Consider the following 23,108-nt stretch of genomic DNA (forward strand, 5'->3'; position numbering starts at 1 on the left):
TTGATCAAGTCTTCAGTAAATTTTATAAGTAGCAGCGCTTTTGTTATCCAAAATACTATTTATCATGCCAAACAGTATGAATTAACAACTAATGTGGTTCCTACTTTATCAAAGAGGTGAGTAACATCTGGGTACTGCTATTTTTTTTCCCTTGGCTCTGCCATGTGCCTTGCAGGATCTTAATTCCCCTAGCAGGGACTGAACCCTGGCACTCAGCAGTGAAAACACGAAGTCCTAACCACTGGTCCACCAAGGAATTCTCAATTTCAACTATTTTAATTCACTGTAACCTGTAGCCAAAACGTTCCTTAAAGTGGTTAAATAGCAAAATAGTTAGACACTAAGCTAAAAAGATTTTGTATTAATACCACATCTCTTTACAAAAAAAGAAAGTGAGACAGCTTACAGAATAAATATCATGCAACAGAATACAAAATAGTGTCAACAATTACAATGATTACAAAAGAAAGGCAACCTAAAATAAAGCATTTCTCATCTATCAAATTAGCAGAGCTTTATAAAAATCAGCCCTTAAGGGGGATGTTTAAACAGGAATGTGTGTATTGTTCAAGTCAGTAAAGAAGAGAAAAGGTAAAAGAGTTAAGGGTCAGCAAGAAGAAAGAAGACTCTCATTATTCACAGATTATGACTGTCTACATATAAACCCAAGAGTCTAAAGATAAGTAATTAGGATTAATAAGAAAATTAAGCAAGAGTTAGGAAAGTGATCTTATATACAAAACCAGTTACATTCTTACATGCCAGCCAACAAAGACATAGAAGACATGATTTAGAAAAAAGTTAAAATAACAAGAACATCAAAAATGTACCCCGGAACAATTCTAACAGAAAAAGGGCAGGGTTCACATGGACAGAATTATAAAACATCACTGGCGTTTGTCAGAGGTTTTCTGATTCTAACTAGCAATAAAAAGTGTGCACTTAAAGAAAAAACTACTGGAATTCATTAAAGAACTAAATTATACTACACAAATGAAAAGATTTAAAACTGTCAAGATGTCAATTCAACCCAAATGGATGCATAAGTCAATGCAATTTCAACCAACTTCCTAATAGAGGTTATTAAGGAACTTGATAACTTCAACCTAAAATTCATGTTTAAGAGCAAAGGCCCAAAGACAGCTAGGATATTTGTAAAATAGAAAAATAACTTTGAAATGGACTTGCCTTAGAAGATAAAGACAATACACAAATCAATTATCACATTCAAATTAAGAAATTCTGCCCAAAAGCTATCACAGGGAATATAAAAGACAAATCACACACTGGTAGAATATACAGAAAAGATGTAATTGATGAAAGATTAGTATCAAGAATATAGGAAGAATTCTACAAATGAATAAACAGGCAAATCAATAAATGTGCAAAAAACATGAAGAGACATTTTACAGGAGAGGAAATATGAAAGACCAATAAATACATGAGAAGATATTCACCCTTATAAAATAAAACTGAGATATAATTTTACACCATCAAATGGGCAAAATTTAAGAGTTCTAACAATACCAAATGTGGATCAACTGTCTATTAACACTTTTAGTGAGCATCTAACCCAGCACAACCACTCTGGAAAACAATTTGCATGATCTCATAAAAACGGTGACATGCGTTAAGATCCAGCAACCCAGTTAGAGAGACTTCCACATAAGCATCAGAAGACATAAGTGAGAATGCTCATAGAACATTATTTGTCATAACAACCAAAAAATGTCCATCAGCAGAATAACCAATAACTTATCTACAGTATAATCACAACACCACTACACAGGAATAAGAACAAAAAATTACAACTACATCTTAGAAATGTATTAAGTGATTACTAACAAAGAGCTGACGACTACAGAAACCATTTTTATAAAGTTCAAAAACAAGCAATACACTATCTAGAGATGATAAACTACTTCCTTTTAAAAGCAAGGAAATAAAACATAAAACCCAGGGTAGTGGATATCTAGGGTAGGAAGGGTAGGCAGAAATGAACACAGAGAAGTGTTCACTACTACTCCAGATTTCTGCGCATGGAAACAGAGCATCTGCTGAACAAACAACATAATTATCTACTTTGTCTTGCGTTTAATTCCAAGTACAAAACACACAGCTGACCATCTGTATTTCCAAACAGATAAAACACAGAGAACTCCAGAGATGATTCAGTTTGCCATTGCTGAGTACTTAAGGACCACTAGCCTAGGTGACACCGGGATTTCCTCCTTGAGGAAAAATCCCTGGATTCACTGACAATTAGTATTAAGAATTTGTAAGAAGTATTACACTGTAATAACTTTCAAATGACATGAAGAAGGAATTTCAACACCTACTTTATAGGACTTACTTTATCCTTAGAGAAACAGAAACTCTTAAAACTTTCAGTCTGAGAAACTCTGCTCTCCTAAAAAAAGAAAGGTATTTAGCTTGGCACTCTGGATCCTGGAAAGGAGCATAAGGCTTACTTAAAAAGAAACAAATTATGGTTGGTCTCAGCTATTTTTTCAGGTCTCAAAAGAAAGTTCATCAGAACAAAAAGACAAGTCTTCTATTACTACTGTCCACAACAGGGATGATGTCTTAAATTTCGAGAAAACAGCTCTGTGGATTTTCTCCAAAGGTCAATAAACACACCTCTTCCAAACACTTTTCCACAAAGTCTGAACATATTTGTTGAATTTAGCCGTATGCTTCTCAATTTAAAATTGAATTTTCTGATTCAAGACAAAGAATACTCAAACACCTATGGACTTCATAAATCAAGTACCTAACTGAGTTGCTGACCCATAGCTCCCGTCCTCGATGAGCTCGCTTGAAGAAACAAAATAAGTACACATTTAAAAGATTCCAGAACAAGATGGTATGCTCAAGTAACCAATGAGTGATACAATAAGCACTACTGTCTCACATTTCTAGAATGTGGAAAAGAATTTTTAGAGAAGGCAATTTCCTTTCAAAAGAAAATGGAATGATAAAGCACAGAGAAAAACATGACATGTATTTAGGCAAGAGTGATGGCAAAGGACAGTAAAGCAAATAAAAACAATGAGTCTCAGAAAAAGGAAAAAGATGTCAATTCAAGGAAACCACAATCTTTTAGAAAGCAAAGACAAAGCTGAGAGAACCCTAAAGGCAAAAGCAATCATTTATAACCATTTGTAAGGCATTCCCAACATGAGTGACTCTACAAAGATTCCTAATGACTCTGCTTTCTTACTGACTTAAAACAACTGGACGGAAAGGAAAAAAGCTGTAAGTGGGTAGATAGGGAGGAAGATAAAGGGTGTAGAGAGCTAGGACACAGACATCACTTAAATCATGTGTTTCTGAGAACAAGAAGAAAATCAGAATTAATCATGTGTTTCTGAGAACAAGAAGAAAATCAGAATTAACTTCCAATTCAAGAAGTATCTCAAGTGAAATGCTTTAAAGCAGCCACATTCCTAACATAGACACTGGAGATAAAACTACATTTCTACAAAAAAACGAAAATAAAACATAAACTACTTCTTTGAAACCTATGTTTAATGCTCTATTTGAAATTCTACTACTCTCACCATAATTTGGCTTCCCTTGTGGCTCAGATGGTAAAGAATCTGTCTGTGATGTGGGAGACCAGGCTTCGATCCCTGGGTCAGGAAGATCCCCTAGAGAAGGGAATGGCAACCCACTCAAGCATGCTTGCCTAGAGAACCCCATGGATAGAGGAGCCTGGTGGGCTACAATCCATGGAGTTGCAAAGAGTCAGACACAACTGAGCGACTAGCAGTTTCACTTCGCCATAATTTAATAACCCATCCATTCAAACTGTCTTAAAATACATCTGTTGAAACTCACCCTTTCAACAAAATAAAAGCTCCTGTTAAATGGACTTTATTGAATCATTTAGAAAATAATTAATCAAATGTCTGTTGTGTGCCAAATTTTTACATAGTCTTTAGTAGTTCTATGATCACTATCTGTGAAAGTGGTATAACTTATATGTAATCAAATGTGATACAATCCATAATCCTTTATCTGTGATTCTAAATCCAAAATATGCTAAATAGCAGAGCATTTTCATAACATTTGACAACATGACTTTAACTAGTGTGAGGTCCTTATAGCCTTTAATCAGCTTTTAATTCATAAAATTATGAATACATTTCACTGCAGAGATTCTCTGCACACACTGCAGTTAGTAAATTATTCAATTTGCTACAATTCTGTAAGTCAGGGACCTGGCTCTAAGTCTCTGACCTAATTAATAGTTAAAACATAGTTCCTATACTTAGTGAACTCAACTCATATTGAAGGAAAAGATAAATACACATTTTAAAACATCCCAGAACAAGACTGTATGTTCAAGTGACCAGTAAAGGGTACAAACAATAGGCACTGTTTTATTATTTCTGGAGTGCTTGTTTCTGAAACACATCTGGATTTTAAAACAGCATGATTCATCCATCACGACGGAAGGTAACATGATCAGTACTGTCAAGTAAATCAAGACATCATGATCCTGCAAGGATGTGCTTGTCCTCCAAGGTGAATGTGATACAGAGCCAATCAGTGCAAGTACCAGACACTACTATAGTGAGATCTCAGTGTCAAGATGGGATCACGGGAATAAAAACTGGTATCTCAGAATCAAATGAATTGTGCAGAGGTAGGGATTGAATGTTGCAACTGAGAAGAACAGGACAAGCACACACCCCTATTCTTCACAGACTCTTCTCCTGAAGACCTAGGGGTGTGAAGGTCTGCAGAAAGTGTCTGCTCATTTTTCTAAATCCACTTCCTAAAACTGCTAGCCACAGAATAGGATACTTTGAAGAATGCACTTCAGGAAGACCAAAACTCAGTAAAGAGAGGATTCCCCAGCGCAGGGACTGGCAGGCACAACACTACCTGATGCAAAGAGCCGACTCATTGGAAAAGACCCCGATGCCGGGAAAGATTGAGGACAGGAGGAGAAGGGGACGACAGAGGATGAGATGGTTGGATGGCATCACTGACTCAATGGACAAGAGTCTGAGCAAACTCCAGAAGATAGTGAAGTACAGGGAAGCCTGGTGTGCTGCATCCCGTGAGGTTACAAAGAATCAGACACGACTTACAGGAGCAATGCCAGACCCCTGCTCCCTGCCCACCGTCACTGTAACAGATCTGTGGCTGGCTCTGGCTGCCCAACCAGACTACATTTCCCAGCCTCCAATGCGTATAGGAGTGGCCAGGTGACTAAGTGCTCTCCGATGGCAGATGATACAGTGATGTGGACTCTGTAGGGTCTCAGTCTTGAGAATTAAGCCTACACACCTCAGCACTATCTTCCCTTTTGGAAAAAAGAGGTGCCTATGATCAGCTTCAACCACACACACGAGGACAGCACCCTAAGGAATTGCAGATTATGAAGATGAAAGGACCCTAGGCCCCACAATGTCTGTGGATCACAGCTATCCTGCTGACCACTCAGGACCACCATGTGAAAGAGAAACCTCTGTGTTTCTTGAACGACTTTACTGTCGGAGCTCTTTACTATTATAGCTCAGCCTTCACCCAACACCACCGGTGAGGGAGCTACATCATGGACCAGCCATTCCCCTCCACCTGAGCCAGTTTCAATAACCCTATGTAAAAGGCAAACTCCATCCTGAGAAAAACCTAAACAAAGTTACTATTTCTCTCTTTTATCTGCATTCTATGGCTGCAGCCTCAGAGACACAGGAATTCTCTGCATTCTACAGCTGGTGCCTCACAGAAACAGGAATTCATTCATTCAGCACTTTTGTGCACTTACCACTATATGAAAGGTATTATGCAATACACTAAGAATATATAAGCCAACGTAATACAGAAAGTCAATACACCCCTCCTAGGGTCAGGTCCTCTGTTTCACCCAGAAGTTAACCTCTAGGTCTTCTTTTCAGTCCCATCTCCAGCACATTGCAGAAGATTTTTAAAATTTTTTAAAATTTAGTTATTTTTCAGCTGCACTGGGTCTTCGCTGCTGCCCAAGGGCTTTCTCCAGTTGTGGTGCACGGGTTTATCACAGAAGTGGCTTCTCTTGCTGTGCAGCACAGGCTCCAGAGCACGCAGGCTTCAGCAGCTGCAGCGCCTGGGCTCAGTAGTTGCGCATAGACTCTAGAGGGAGGGCTCAGGTGCTCTGAGGCATGTAGGATCTTCCCTGACCAGGGATGGAACTGGGCGTCCTTGCATTGCAAAGTGAAAGTCACTCAGTCATGTCTGACTCTTTGCGACCCCATGGACTACACAGTCCATGGAATTCTCCAGGCCAGAATACTGGAGTAGGTAGCCTTTCCCTTCTCCAGGGGATCTTCCCAACCCAAGGATAGAACCCAGGTCTCCCACATTGCAGGCGGATTCTTTACCAGCTGAGTCACAAGGGAAGCCCAAGAATACTGGAGTGGGTACCCTATCCCTTCTCCAGCGGATCTTCCCAACCCAGGAATCGAACCAGGGTCTCCTGCATTGCAGGTGGATTTTTTTTTTACCAACTAAGCTATCAGGGAAGCCCCTGCATTGCAAAGTGGACTCCTAACCCACTGGACCACCAGGGAAGCCCCACAGTGCTTTTTACATAACAGACAATAAATGTTAGGTAAATGAACTGAAAAATCAATAAATTCATCTTATCCTCAATGAATTCAGTCTAATGGGGGAAACAAAACAGTACATCTAGCACCTCTCGAATCACAGACATGCAGTATGTTCAGTGATTTGCAGAAATGAACAAATACACGGACATTGAAAAACATGACAGCAAATGCTATGGAGGGGCAGGAGGAATCAGAAGTCAAAATCTTACCAGAGAAACTGAGATTTGCCATGAGTTCTGAAGGACAATTAGGAGTTAACCAAATAAACAAGGTAAGGAATCAAGAAGATGTAGCACCCATGCTGTCTGAACACGTTTACCATGACTGGAACTTAAGGGCAGCGTTCCAAGCACACAGCGAACATATCTAATACTCCTTTGAATACCACTGCTCCCGCTAATTAAGCCAAAAACAGAATTCTTTTCTTTAGCATCTGCATCACTCTACTTGTTTAATACAAACTGCTGTCAATGCAGAGCTACCCACCTCTTTAACATCCAGATTTAATTTTCACTTCTCAATCTAAAACCAGAATGTATTCGACTAGTTCTAACAAGCCCTCCATCATGTAATCAAAGAATCTCAAAGCTGGTAGGACTCTGAAAGGTCACCAGATAAGTGGTCTGGGAATCATTTCATCAGCTACAATCAGTTCTTTGCAGTCATGTGGAATTTCTGATCTTTCTTTTATAGTGCTTTATATTTTGTCTCAGTGTGTTCATTGATAAACACGTTTGCTCTCCCACTAGACCACACAGTTTTTATGTATAATCCACATCTTTCTTTATCTCATAATCTTTCCGTGCTCAATAATCATAGGCTCTGTAAAAGAATCTTCTTTTAATCCGATCCAATCCCATCAGGTCCCTCAGTCCCTGTCAAGTCCCAGTCATCTGCCTGTTTGTGTGTACGGCCTCATTGTTACCTCCAGGAAAGATGAGCCTTCTTTCCAAGACCCACAGTTTCCTTCCTGTTTTGTTCTTTTTAAATTTATTTATTTTTGGCCAACACTGGGTCTTCATTGCTGTGTGCAGGCTTTCTCTAGCTGCAGCAAGCGGGGGTGACCCTCTAGTTGAAGGACGCAGGCTTCTCAATGCAGTGGCTTCTCTTGTTGCAGAACACAGGCTCTAGGGTGGGCAGGCGGGTGGGCTTCAGCAGTTATAGCACGCAGGCTTAGTGGCCCTGCCGCATGCGGAATCTTTCCAGACCAGACCCGGGAAAGAACCTGTAGCCCCTGCATTGGCAGGTGGATTCTTAGCTAGTGGACCACCAGGGAAGTTCTTCCTTCTGTTTTTAACGCCACTGATGCCACACTGCTTCTCTTTTACCTCCATTTCTATGTTATAGATTATGGAGACTGACTACTCCAAATGTCTGGCGGAAAAAATGAAACAAGTTCCAAATAAACCACCCCTTTTATAAGCTGCAGAATATCCTTATCTCAGAAGTTGTCAGGTTTTTCCCCCGCAGATGTTTTAAGCCTAAAATCATCAATGGCCTTTCCCACACCACCTTCTGTTCCTCTGACAAGGTTACTGTGTTTCCTGGAGACTTCCTGTTTGAATAATCACACACTTGGGTGTCCTAACTCCCATGTGTCCATTATTCACCATAAAAGGGACCTGAGGAAGTCACCAGGCAGTTGAACATAAAATGATGTACGAACAAAAACAGCTGTGTGTTAGCAGGATGGACAAAAAGACAGCAGGGATCTAGACACTGCTGTGAATTTCAAAAACAAGGTCTATTTAGTCAGGCGTGGTTAAAAGGCTGCTGATTCAGAGCATTAGTGGCCCACTTCATAACTGAAAATCACTAGGGATGTGAAGAAGTCCTTTTAGTTTACTTCCACAGAGTCGCACCCCAACACCAGCCTTCCTAGCAGTCTCCCTTTTGGGAACAAAGCTGCCTCTCCTTCCTCTCACAGAAATGGCAAATCCAACTTAAAGATATCACAAAAAAATGTAATACTTGTTTTGTTCCCCATTCCAAAGAACACATCCCTCTTCCCCAAGGGGTTTTCCTATCTAAAAAAAAAAAAACAAAAAAACAGGAAAGCATAGATACACACAGAAGAACACAGAAAAACAACACAGAAAACAAGCCTACGTTCTCCAAACATCTGGAAAGCTTTGTTAATTTGCACAGCCTCTCTTCAGGTACACTAGATTTACCATCCATGTCTTCTGCCAGGATACAAGAACTTTAAAGTGAGCCTAAGATAAAACCAAGCTTTATCAGGATGGCCACAAAACTGAATGAGCCCAATTGCACCAGGAACTGATGCTAACTTATTTCTTGGCAAGCAACAAAAATGCTGAAAACGGCAGTAAACAAACCAGCGTGAGCCTCTGAAGCGATCCTGGTAAAGTCAACAAATTTTATTACAGCTGCATTACAGATGGGCCCACAGACTTTCATAATCTGTAGCAGAGTTGTAAGAATCTGGTATTCAACAGACTTTCTATCCCATGACTTATCTAAAATACTCACTAGAAATGCACAGCCATGCACAGAGCCACTTTGAAAATTAATCCTAGATGCTCAAGCCCATAGAACATGACCCTTTTACCATGAGGGGGCAACCACATGACCAAAGCAATTAAAGTATACAATTGCTCTTTTGGTTTCAGCTGTCTCTCCCCCCAACAATGTTCACCTTTTAGCCTCATGTTTCTTCTCACCTCCAAAAAAAGAACACAACTTCAATGAATATTTCAGGATGCTCATCATTACCAGATCAGGATCTGGCATTTAAATAATAAGAATAATCCAAAAACAGTGGTACCGAAACAACAGAAGTCATCGTCCTGTCAGAACAAGGTCCATAAGAAGCGAGAACCACTAGGGGATGAACAGCAACGCCAAAGCACAGATAAACTTAAGAAGAAGTTAATTAACCAAATTAAGCAAGGACCCATCCGTAAAACACATTTTTTAACAGCTCAAACTTTCCTAAGTCTCTTTTCAATTCCAAAATTATTCCAGTTAGCCACATATTTAAAAGTCCAGAGATGCCAACATTCCAGAAAACTGAAGTTGTTCAGGACAGAGTCAGAAAACAAAATCCATTTCTAGATCTAATCATTTCACATTGCCAAGCTACTAAAACTTAGTCCTCAGTAGTCGGTGATAATAAGATGACTGCAGATTTTGAGAACATCTGGGCAAACCATTCCTGCCTCTAACCAGGATCTTTGTTGCCAGAGCAGGAAAACATCACTTTCCAGTCCCTGCCAATGAACAGAAAGTGCAATAGAAGCTGTTCAACTCATTTTCAACAAGCTGTCATGACCCCCTTTTCAAACACTGTGAAACTCCTCTCTTTGAAATACTTAACATCCTTTTATTCTCTTTGAAGACAACTGATGGAAAAACCCACTTATGCCCCTGTATTTTCCCAACTGGCAAAAGGGGTGGGGGCATTTCAAGCCCAATACACAGATTAGAATGCAGCAATGAGTGCCAGCCTTTTCATAAGAAATGTGAATTTAAAAATCATCAGTCACTCGATGTAATGCCTGTGTCACAGAAATGCAATGTGTACAAAGTAGGTCTATCAAGAAAGCAAGAGAAAGCAGGACTGTGATTAAGTAATACTTCATCTTAGTAGAAACGGAGGTAGTATGTTGTGGGGGAGGAATACAAAATACAAAATCCAAGTGGGAAATATAACCCCCTTCTTCAGAGAAAAAGCAAAAAAAAAAAAAAATTAATTTTAAGGAATCTAGGAATTCCCTGATTGAACCTTAGCTCAGGAGTGCTCTGGGGAACCTAAGATAAACACAGAATGACAGATAGATACACAGATAAGACAGATTACATAGACAGAGCTGTAGATTTATAAACTAACATTTACAGCAATCAAGGTGAAGGGAGTCACTTGTGAGCCTGAAAGAGGAAACAGTGACAGAGAAATCTCCCAGGACCACAGCAGTTATTTATCAATCAATAAAAGGTGGTCAGACCTACTCAGTTAGCAAACATGAATAACAAAAAAGCTACAATATCAGAGAGTTGGCTTGAAGCAGAGGAAATGAAATAGAAACTGGAGATGGCCCTGACAGACTTATCTTTAAAGATGTCAGATAAAGTAAGCAACCGAACCAACTCAGCCATTCTCAACAACCAGAAAGGAGTCATGGATAAGGTAGAAAGGAGATAAGGCAGCCTTCCCTGACCACCCTTCAGGAAACGGGGTATGTGGTACACTCTTCCTATCAGTAGACACTGACAAAACACAGGATCTCATTCTGAAATTCAATAAATTCCTTAGAAATTCCTAGAAGTGTTAACAGCTAAATATAAGGCTAGTATAAGCACCCAAAACCTAGTATTTTTCCATTGCTAACAATCCTCTGTTCTTCACAAGTAAGTGCAGAGATCCTTTTTAAAGAAACAATCCAAACCCAGAGCTCAAGCAGAGATCTGTCAGAGAAGCCAGGCTCAGTACTCCCGTTCGGTGGACTTCCATCTCACTGCCCAGTTAAAAGGTCCTCTTCGGCTCTCCACCACTTACCAGGCTTGTTCTAACACAGCACGATGGCAAGAGCATAATATATCCACAGCAGATCTGAATTCCAAGCTAAACTCAACCTGTCCCACCTCAGAGCAGTCACCAGTCATCTTTTATTACTATCCATAGGGGTAACTAACCAAATCCTTACTTGGCTAAAGGTACTGATGAGAACAGCAAAGAGAACTGCTCACTCTGCATACCTGCCCACACTCCACTTCCTGAGACTTACTATGAAGCTCACCTGAATGCTTTTCTGAACCTACTCCGTGGGTATGTCAGTTAAAATCAGCTGACACCTCATTGAAGATCAGCTGGTTGGCTTGTTCATTCTTTCATTCAGAAAAACATTTCTTAATGCCTATTAATGACAGCAACTGCTGGTGGCATAGAAAGACAGCAAGAGAAACAGAGTTTAGATTAAGTCTCAGATTCTGTGCTCTCCTATTTTAAACCAAAATCACACCTCAAACTAAAAAAATCACCTTTATACTTTTTGTATTTTAAAAGACTGAAATGTTTCTTAATTCTTTTTTCTAATTTGAATAATTCACATACAATGAAGTGCACAAATATTAAATGTATGACTCTGAATCTATATACATGTATACACCTATGTAATCTCCATGCAACTCAAGATACAGAATGTAAAGTGAGAAATATAATGGAGAAAAAGAAAACCCGATCATTGGTCATGTCTCTGAAAACACTGAAGGCATCTCTACAGTCACTGCCGTGGGCAATCATTCTTCATGTACACTGTGGTTTATCACCAAGAACAAAATGCATTGCGTCCCTAACTCTACACAGGACCACTTGCATTGTTTACTTCAAAACAATTTTTTTTTTTAAAGTGAAGGAGGCTGATTCTGAATTTTTACTTTCAAAAACTTGCAAAACAGAAAGAAGATAAAATAACAGAAATCAAAAAAAGATGATAGAGCAAAAATCCAACGTTGACTGCAATGTAACAGGAAGCAGCCACGCAGCTGGAAACAAAGAGTAAAAGCAGGGAGTTGAGGGAATACACAGCTCCTCAGTCCTGAAAGAAACGATGTGAGCCCCTAACTCAGCTCCCAGCCTTGCCACAAGAGATCTGAGCGCCATTGTCTAAGAAAGAGATAAGTCCGCTTTATTTTTTTCATGAATATGTAGCTGCATATGGCACCAGGCTGACTGGACCCAGTTATTTTAGGCTGGCCCCCCTGGAAGAGACCATGGAAAGAAAGGCAGATGTACTTAATTAGTGTCACCACAGTCTGGCACAAAACTCTAAAACCTCAGCAACATTTCTATAAATGAGTTTTCTGCTAACCCCTTTTAGCAAGCTGTCCATTTTAGACTTGAATGAGCAACATCTAACTTTATCATTTTATAAGAAAGGAGAGGTTTGCAAATCTTAGCAAGGCCCTCTTACAAATCTTAAAGCAAGAAATTTAGGCAAAGGAACAGAACTAGCACACAGTCATCTTGAAATTTTACCCTTTGAAATGACAGTTTAAAATAAGGGACAAAAAAATAAAAAAATAAATTAAAAAAAGGGACAGATTCATAATCTCTTATTTTTAACAATCTCCTCCAGAGTGTTGGACAGTAAAAATAAACAAACAGCTCTGCTCTAAACTTTGACACTTTCCCCTAAAACTCAAACAGAACAGCAGCAGAGCTGTCAGTTACCTACAGCCGGAAACAAGAACCAAGGAAAGATACATCTGCTGGTTTTGCTGCCTGTTAACTCTAGACAATAAGTGGTTAGTATTCATCTGTCTAACCACTTTAATGTGGTTCCTCACTATCCTGCAGAGAAGGCACGCCTCAGGTTGCCTGTATTCCAACTGCACCCCAATGAGTTAAATAAACTAAAAATGCCACACACAATAAGCAAATAAGATATTTCACTGCAACCCTTCCACACAACAGCTTAATAATTATTTCAACAATAGACATGTGAACAGATATTTTAAAATAAAATTTATGTCCATTTCTAAAGAAAAACTACACAATATTAACATCAAAATTTCAGGAACAATCACAAGGAGATTGTTGTGACAATCAAAACAAAACAAAACAAACAAAAACAAGGGAGAGTCAAATCTGAGCATCTGGTTTACTCATAAAATTTACCCAGCTAACTATAAATCATATAAAAGTCTAATTTTTGCCCCAAAAAAGGACAATCACAGATCTTGCAATTCCATATCAGTTCCACACCGAGTTAACTTAGTACTTTTCTCTAAAGCTACAGAAATAAAACCACTACGGACCATATTGACAGTGGCGTGTATCTCAAGAGAATGAAGAGATGGCACTGATAACAAATTCAAGCTCAAAAGTGTTCCTGAGAAGAATGCAAATTAATGTGGAGTGTTTTGGGGCTTCTTATAGCTTCTTATAGGCATTCATTTACTTACTTGTTTATCATATACCTGTTGAACCATGTTGTTCAATATGCCAGACAGACTGATAAGCACTGAAGATAAACCCTTCAGCCGGCCTCCAAATGGTAAAATAAATGAATGCTGTGTGTGCACCTTTTACCTTAAAGCTTACTATATAACACTGAATGTATCCATCTAAAGCAGAGGTCACCAAACTCATGCTGCAGAGGGTCAGACAGTAAACATTTTGGGCTTTGTGGGCCAGGACATACTGACACACTCAAGTCTGCCTTTGCAGTGCAAAAGCAGCCAGAGACAGTATGTTAACAAATGAACTTAACTGTGTCTCAAAGGAGTTTTACAGACACTAAAATTGGAATTGCTTATCATTTTCATGTGTCGTAATATATTTTTCTTCTTTTGATTTTTTCAACCAATTAAAGATGTAAAAACTGTTCTCAGCTCATGGCCCATACAAAAATAGGTGGCAGCCCAGGACTGGATTTAGTATGTGGGCTATAATTTGCCCACACCCAGGAGAGACCTAGGACTCCACATCTAAGCCACAAGTTCCAGGAGGTGAGGGCAATGTCCAATGAATCATTATACACCCAGGAAACTGTATGGTGCTGAGGCATAGCAAGCAATTAACTAAAAACTAAAAATATAAATCTCCAACCCGGCCTTCAAAAACCTCCTGGGCTAGAAGTGGAGAAAAGTAAAGAAACAAGACAATGCCATGTGATAAGCACTGTGGTAGATACCTGCAGGGTGGTGTGAGTGGAAGATCTAATCCAGGCCAGGGAGTAGGATGGAAATGGATAAGAGAAACAAACTGGGGAAGGGTTCCTAAAGGTGGTGACACCTGGGGGAAGTGTCCCAAACCAAAAAGGAACCCTCTGAGCACATGAAATGACAAAAGATAAGCCTAGAAGTTTAAAAAGGTCCAGATCCTAAAGTTCCTTACACAGCATGACAAGATGTCTGGACTTGATCTTACAGGCTTGAGGAACCACTGCAGACATTTTCAGCTAGGATACAACATCGACAGGTTTGCATTTGAGAACAAGTGCTCAGTCCCAAGCAACGGCTGCCCAAATAGAAAGAGCAAAACTGGAGGCAGAAAGACCACCAAATCAGTTAGCAAGCTGCTGCAGTAATCAAGGAAGAATTTCATGGGGAACTACAGTAAAGCAAGATAACATTAAGGATCCAAGAGACATAAAGGATGGATACAGGAAGTGAAAGTGGAGTCTTGATCAGACTGCAGTAAGGATGGATGGGAAAGAAAGTGATGGAGTTACAGCTGCCCAGAGACCTTCAGCAGTGGATGCTATCCGCTGGCCAAACGGTAATCTTTACTGGCGCCTATAAAGCGCAGTCATTGGCAAAAGAATGGATGAGAGTCTCAGGGTAAACTGTAATTTAGCTGTATCTTCATTTCATTAAGATACAGCTTTGAACTGCCTAAGACAATAAGGGATGAATTTAGTTTTGGACATGACCTCTGGACATCCCAAACTGACTATGTCCAACCTGGAGAAGAAACTGTCCTGAAAATGTAAATTTAGACTTCACTGATTTGCCAATAGTAATGAAAGCCTTGAGATTAAGAGTTCATTTAGAAGAGTAAGTAACATGAAAAAGAAAGAAAGAAAGTAAAAAGAAAGAAAGAAACATAAGTGGAAAGGAACAGAGGCAGGAGAAAGAAAACCAAGCAAGTTTGGTATCTCTGAATCAGTATATACATGAACTTGTATTTTAAAGTTGCCCTGAAATAAACTAGTCATTCTTTCGAGAGATCTGTTAGAGGAGCTAAGAGCTGAAGGAGCTATTACGTTACATCGAGTCAAAAACCTACCTCCACTGTAATTTTCGGCAAATCACAACCTCAGGCTCCTCATCTTCGCCTTCCCTTAATGAGTTATGAAAATCTAATCAGTAATTGACTGGCTGCTTTAAAATACTACAAAAGCACTCCTGATTTAGTACTGTGATGGCATTACATCTGGGTATGAAAATTCCAAATGAAAGTAATTGAAAGTGCTAGTTGTTACTTGTGTCTGACTCTTTGCGACCCCATGGACTACAGCCCATCAGGCTCCTCTGTCCGTGGAATTCTCCAGACGAGAATACTAGAGTGGGTTGCCATTCCCTTCTCCAAGGGATTTTCCTGACCCAGGGATCGAACCCGAGTTGCCTGCATTGCAGGCAGATTCTTTATCATCTGAGTCATCAGGGAAACCAAAATTCCATCTAACCGAGTATAAACTTCTGAAGAATGGACCTTTAATCTTCTACACCCTTCTGTCAGGTACTGCACCACGTATTTAGTAGGTATTTAAAATATGTTTGCAGAATATATGGAAGTAATGTGAGAATGTATGCACAAGGCTAAGGAGTGAATAGCAAAAGGGATATCTGACTTCCTAAGAGGATTTAGAATTGAAATAGTCAGGCTTTGTCCCTCCCACAAATGTGGTCAATGACAAAATCAAGGCTGGAAGGGAGCTTACAGCTCCAGAATTTTCTCCTAATGTGTAAACTGTTTTTCTGAATACTCTAGAAACATGAAGAAGGTATTTAGAGAAAAAAGCAGTGAATTGTAGAATAGGAAACCAGTCAACAGCAACTTTATAAAACTGTGTTCACCAACTGCTGGCCATTAAAGAAGAGCTCCTTAACTTCTCAAGTTGAAACCTGCGAAATGTAAATCAGGCCTTTGTGAGACAAACTAAAACAGTGTCCCCTCAGGGTACACAAATACCACAGTGAAGTCACCAGATTCTGACAGAGTCAGAACCTACCTCGCAAAGATTTTCCTGGGGAAAAAAAATTGCCGTTTTTTCCTGTTAAAAATACACTAAGGGACCAAACAGAATAAAGTGCAATATCCTTCCTTATATAGCGATTATTCTAAATTAGACACCAAAAAAGAGTATCTTAGACACAGCTTAAAAGCATCATTTAATCACTGTTGGTTACCGAAACTTATAGCGAGTTTGGACACCAACCTGGTCTTGGTGTAAATTTTAGGAGTTCCATAAACTTTGACTGAGTTGGTTTTATAAGCACTCTTTCCCTTAAAATAATTGTTTTTAGAAAGAGGGAAAGGTACCCTCCTCCAAAAGACCCAGTTTGCCAAGTTTTCACCTACAAATGACTACCAAGTTAATTAAACAGGTTGTTTAATAAAAGGCAAGTTTTCAGTTACAATCTTACTATCAACTACGCTGCTGATAAGGATAAAACTCATTATAACTTATAAAACTCAAAAGCTAAACTTTGAAAAAGTAGTTGAATAATTCATATAGAAGTCAGGAGAGAAGATCCAGAAGTTAAAGGCAAACTAAGAAAAACTTCTTTTTAGAAAAGGGTGCCTTGCTGAGATTTCTCTTCACAACAGGCAGAAAATGTGGTTCTGAATCCCATAGCAACTGTAACTCATTATATCTAAGGATATATTACACCCTGCACCCTGGATTACTGTATGTGGTGCTTAAGACATGGCTGCTTTCAGAATCAGTGCTGATTTTCCTGGCTTTCGTACAAGTGATGATAATGGTACAACCATCTAATTTGTACCTGCCATCTATTAAAATATGCCTCACCACCCAAAAAAAGGACCAGTTAAAATGATCGTGTTATTTTATACATACATGTGTATGCATGAAAAGTTTCTGGAAGGTTACAAAAGAAACTGTGAGCAACAGTCTCCAGGGCAACTTAGCAACTGGAGATGAAGTACACACTAGTCATTATAATGTTTTAATTCATTATGTCATGTTTCACTTTTACAGTAAAAAAAAAAAAATGACTTAGGATCAGTGGCAAAGTATGTATATTTCTTGTGACTACTTAAGTGAGAACTGACTTTGCTTATTTTAAAGTTTACTGTGTTTAAAGCTCAACATTAAAAGGAAAGCTAGAAAAGTGGTGGCAAGACCTAGTTCTTTCACACTGCTCCCATAGAGTTTCACATGCTCTGTAAGGGCAGAGCACAATATGCATCACTTGTTTAAGGGTATGTGAAATCTGAACTGGATGGGAGATTTAATAGATGCACAAACAGTCATGGTCCTTGAATTCATGGGAAATAATTAGTTAGCTAGAGCCCATGGAGTAACTGGAGTTAGGGAGTGAATACACTGAATATCCAATACATAAAACCCTGTCTATCTGCCATAAGTTAGATACCACAACATGCACGAATACATACATCCTTGTCATTAAAAAAGAGAGGGGGGAGACAGAAAGAGATTGAGACATCTAACCCCACTACACACAAATCTCCCTCCCCTTCCAAGAACAAGTACAATAAGTTCTTGTCAAGTTTTTTAGAAACTGTCCGCCTAAAAAGCTTAAAGAAAATGTTTTTACAGCACTTGTATGAAAACTACTTTAGGTAACTTTTTACTTAGAAGTTTTAAATCCACAGTTTTATGAACTTCATTTAGTAAAAATGTTACCAAAACTGAGGAACTTTTCAGCAAAACAAGTTGAAGCATATATAACATTTTCAGAGAAAAAAGTCTATCAAGCATTCAATCATTAGGACCCAAAGTCCATGTATCCGTCCTCCAGGAGTAGCAACCTAACTTGACAGATACTGTCTTACCTAACACATTATCCTTCTAACAGAGGGGTAATCACTGAGTAATCTACCTTCCTACACCATCACCTGAAATAACCTTTCACTACATAGTGATCAAGGGCTTCCCAGGTGGCTCAATGGTAAAGAATCCGCCTGTCAACACAGGAGGCTGGGGTTTGATCCCTGGGTCGGAAAAATCTCCTGGAGAAGGAAATGGCAACCCACTCCAGTATTCATGCCCGGGAAATCCCATGCACAGAGGAACCTAGCAGGCTATGGTCCATGGGGCTGCAAAGAGTTGGACACGACTTAGTGACTCAACAACAACAGATGTAATGCTCACAGCAGAAAAATCACAAGGTCCAGACTGTCAGCCCTATCTTTACCTAAATAAGAGATTTTTATGCAGAAGTTTTCAAATGAATCTCAGGCATGTGAGACACTGAGGCCATGCTTTTGCTTCAAAATGTTTAATATTTCAAAACATGAAATAAGACTTCGTGGGGATTCAAAATTCAACACAGAAACTTTAACAAAACAAAAATTTAAACAAAAATAAATGGATAAAAATTTCAAAAATAATTCTGGCCAAGTTTAAAAATGTAACACTTAGGAGAAAAGAGCTAAGAGCATCCCCAAAAGGTCTTGGGAGGCCCTTGGTCTCTTGCAGAATCTACAGAAGGGTACCTGTTACAACATACGGTTTAGCTCCATATGTTTCCAATACCTTTGAAAAACTGAACTTTTTACTTCTTCCATCTCTGAAAAACGGGTGCCTCAGAGTTCCAGTTTATAAATTTATTTTTGAAAAGTTTCATCTTCCTAATGATTTGTCTACAAATAAAATATTTACTACAAAAGCACTAAATACTGCTTTTCTAAAACTTACTCCACACACAGTAATTTAACTTCACTTTTCAAGTACTTTCTCTGGAATCTTGACACTTACATAAAACTTAATGTACCAGACAGCAGAGGAAAGAAAAATACAAAACCACAACCAAAAGAACCATGTGCCCACCAAATAGTTCCTTTCAAAGATTCCCCAAATCATGTTTCCAGCCTTACAGAACTATCCTGATTTGACAGAAGAATGGCTTGGCACCCTGTTCTCTCTGCAAGTTCATTACTACCAGCTACCAGTAAAATTATGGGTTTCAACCTAACTGAGGCAGAAGCTCTACATGTCAAATGTCAGTTTCTCACGCATATGTTACTCTGTTAAACACAATGATGAATCACTCAGCTTGTTTGTATATTCCAATGATGAAGAAAAACTGACCCAGATCAAACATGATTTTTCATACAATTCTTTGAGATAAACACGTCCATCCTCGTCTACCACCCAGCGATGAAGTTTTCTATGCATCCCTTTCCTGATTTCTAAAAGGTCTCTCACACATGCTTCTACACTTGCCTTGAATCAAAGCAAAAGGGAAGGCAGTGAGGAGAGCCTTTTTACTCAGGGACCAAACTTCACCGAACAATTGCAGCGGGTGCAGATACTTCCTTTTGTTTTCTCCGTACGGAGATTAGCAGTGAAATCGCTTTGTGGCCCTTCATTAAAGATGAACAACTTTCAAGAATAATAACTTTAAAAGTGAACTTCTATTTTAATTACACGCAAGCAACAGCGGTAGTAAACACATCTGCTCCCCTCAAATCCCCTTAACCTTTCCTCTCTAGCATATTCAGCAGAGCAAACAGCAATCACCCTCAACCCTGGAGAGAAACTTTTTAAACAAGGTAAAAGTGCTTAAGGTGGACAAGGAGAGGGGGACGAGGAGGGTTTCTGATTCACGCTTCAGGAAAGAGGGACCAAAGAAGCCGAAATGGCGAATAATCTAAGGAAGGAAAAGCCGGCTAAGTTAGAAGAGGAAAGCAGACAGAGAGATGCTGGCGGGAAGCATCTTGGCTCGCGGGAAGTTAGGTGTTAGATCAAGCATAGAAGTTGGAGAAGGGAATTTCTGTGTGGCCCAGGCTGGGGAGCAGGGAGCCCGCAGGCGGCTGTTCGGGCCCCTGTCCAGGCTGGACCAGGGGGTGAAGGTGGCCCGGGAGCCGGGCTGCGGGCAAAGCAGCAGCAGGGCACACGGGGCTGTCACTGCTTACCCAGGTGCAGCGTGAGGTTGATGGAGTTGGGGTACTGCACCCCGGCCAGCATGGTCTGGCTCTGCCACCAGGTGGTGTCGGCCTGGTTGTTGTAGTCGGTCAGGAAGGCTGCCCCGTGCTGCAGGTGGGGCTGCCCGGCGTCGCACAGGTGACAGGACTTGGTGACCCCGGTCACCCCGGTCTGCACGCAGTACTCCTCGGGCGGAGTCCCGCACGTGTTGGTGGCCACCACGGTCACGTTGAAGGCGGCGTTGACGAACTCGGGCATGCAGCGCTGCGGCCGCCCGCCCTCGTCCGTGCACTCGTCCATGGCTGCCCGGGCGCAGCCGGCCGCGGCGGCCGCCAGCACGACCAACACCAGCCAGACGCGGCCCCGCGGCCGCAGCGCCGCCGCGGCCCGGTCGCTGCCCCTCATCCCGCCGCCCCCGCGCTGGGCCACGGCAAAGGCCAGGGCGTGGGTGCGTTCCTCTCGCCCGGCGGCGTCCCTCGGAGGCCGCTCCGCGCGGGTTCAGCCGCGGGGCCCAGTGACCAGGCTCTCCGGACGCGCGGTGGCGGCGGCTGTGCCACCGGAGAAACGGGCGGGTGGGCGCCCCGGGCGAGAACCGCGCGGCTGGCTGAGCGCTGCTCCGCGCGCACCTCTCTCCCACCCGAGACACAGCCCTCAACTCGCCGCCGACCCCCGACTTCCGAGCGCGTGCCCGTGAGGGCGCGCGCGCCCCCGGGGAGGAAGGAGCTGGGGGGTGGGGTCGGCACGGTCGGGTGGGGTCTGGCCGAGAAGGAAGCCCAACCCCGGCGTCCTCTCAGCCGCTCCCCGGCCCTCCGCGCGCGCCGTGGACTGCGCGTCCGCCCTGGAGACTCGCGGCGGCACCTCACGCTCGAGCCCGCGGCGCGCGGTCGGCGGGGGCGGGGCCTGGAGGGGCGCGAGGGGTGGGCGGGGTTGGGAGAGGGGGCGGGGCGACGGGGAAGGCGGGGCGGCGGGGAGGTGCATGCCGGGAGCGCCGCGGAGCCCAGGGACAGCCGGCTCCCAGCCGGGAAATGGACCGCAGGGTCCCCTGGCGCCGAGTCCCCAGGAAGACTCGGGGTTGGGGGCGGGGGCAACGGAGGGGTCTTATAGGGGCGACGCCGGAGGGGCGGGAACGCTCGGAGTTGGCCCTTGGGCCCCGCGCGATCTGGGCCGCGGTAGCTCGGGTCCCAGCCACGCCAGGTGTCCGTCCTGGTGTCCAGCGGGCCGCTCCCCGGGGCGGGGACCTTAGGCACCCGACATTGCGGAGGGAGGTGGGGTGTTCGCTCTCCCCCCCAGCCCCCTCGCCGCGGGGCCACCCCGGGAATGGCCCGTGCTGCTCGCGGCCGGCCCCAGGGCTTTCCGAGCAGAGTTCCCGGGGTGTCAGGGGGCTGACACGGTCCCCGGAGATTAAAGAGCCGGATTGCAGCATCAAAATGAGTTTTCTGAAGTGATTTCCTGCCTCAAAATTAAAGCGTAACCCGTGGTTTTTAACAGGGGCGAGGAAGGAAGTGAGAAGGCTGGGAATGGAATGGCATTTTTTTCCCCCTGGGTATGCAGCAGACCCACTGCGAAATTCTTCCACTGTGTTGTTTATGTTCCCCAGCTTGCCTTTAAAAGACTCGAAAGGATCTGGGATTTGACATCCTCCTTTTCGGGCCTGCTGAGTCACGGAATATTCTCCTTGCCAGAATGACTCAGTTCACAGAACCTCAGCCAGAAGATCATGAGGTTTAGCCCGAGATCAGAACCTGGGCACCTACTCGGTGCTGATACGACGCACACAGGAGCAGAGGGAGGGCGCGGTAAACGTGGATGGATCGCTTTGGCGTGCGGGAGCAAAGTGGATGCTCCTGAGACAGCTTTTTTTTTTTAACTTTACAAGATCTTAACAGTAATAAATGCACTGGGGCGAGGACAGGAGCGGAGAATATCTAGTTTTGTACCCAAAAGTCCCGTTAAGAGAGAGATGGTGGGGATACGAAATGATGATATGTGTCCGTTAGGTTACTCTGGTAGGGGTCAGCGTTAACTCTAGGAGGACCTTAATAGTGATGGTTTGGGGGAGGGGAGTGGGTTAGGGGATTTGTCAGAATGGTGAGCTTGCTTCGCAGATATATGGATCACTTATATTGTTAATTTCTTTGATGAGGTGGGTGGAGTTTAGGCATGACTCAGAAGCCTGTAACTCCTCATCCCTTAGCATCTGCTCTTTGGTTGAAGAAGGTTGTGAAACTGTGGATAACAATGTTTTTTCATCCTTTCATGTTTGAGTCAGAAGCAAAATATATTCATTTATACCTAGAAGGGGTGATATTCTCTCTCAGTCCTTGATCTTGAGAACAAACAAGGACATAAAGACAAAGATAAGCACGTCAGTTTGTAAATAAAGCTACAGATAATTTTAATAACTATATTTAATACATATATTAATACATTTGCCTTATAAATTTTCAGTATTTTATTAGACATTGGCAAACCAAACAGTGGATCTCCTTTTGTTTACTGCCAAGTCAAAATAGTTGAAGAAATGGAGAACCCAAAATCAGCATAAATGTTTTCTTGTCACTGCTTCCTTTGGGGTTCTAATGTCCAATGGTAACTAAAGCTATTACTTATGCTTATCTACCCCACAGTTTCATTACCAGAACCTCATCTGGTATTTGTAAAGCACATAAAGAGACTTTGAATTGATTTCTGAATTCTGTTGCTCATCATGAGAGTGTGACAAGGATGTATCTGTTTTGAAGAGAGATAAAAATGTAACCAGCCAGTGTGCTTAATGATAAAAAAAAAAATTTTGCTCCATTGTTTGAATCCTGATTCAAACAAACCAATGATTAAAAGAAAAAAAAATTTAAGACAATTTGAGAAATTTAAATGCTGACTAGATCGTTGATGATAA

The 23,108-nt window shown here is 41.7% G+C and overlaps 1 protein-coding gene across 1 annotated transcript in view; it reads right to left on the reverse strand.

Moving 5' to 3' along the window:
• Positions 1-21,065, reverse strand: part of LAMC1 (laminin subunit gamma 1) — a 116,701-nt gene extending 95,636 nt beyond the window's left edge. Inside the window, exon 1 of the mRNA XM_020898457.2 lies at positions 20,203-21,065. Within this exon, the coding sequence (XP_020754116.2) occupies positions 20,203-20,617 (415 nt within the window). The 5' untranslated portion in view covers positions 20,618-21,065. The remainder of the gene's footprint in view (positions 1-20,202) is intronic.
• Positions 21,066-23,108: the final 2,043 nt, after the last annotated feature.

The sequence above is a fragment of the Odocoileus virginianus genome, chromosome 11 (genome assembly GCF_023699985.2).
Source record: "Odocoileus virginianus isolate 20LAN1187 ecotype Illinois chromosome 11, Ovbor_1.2, whole genome shotgun sequence".
In the NCBI taxonomy this organism is placed as follows: domain Eukaryota; kingdom Metazoa; phylum Chordata; class Mammalia; order Artiodactyla; family Cervidae; genus Odocoileus; species Odocoileus virginianus.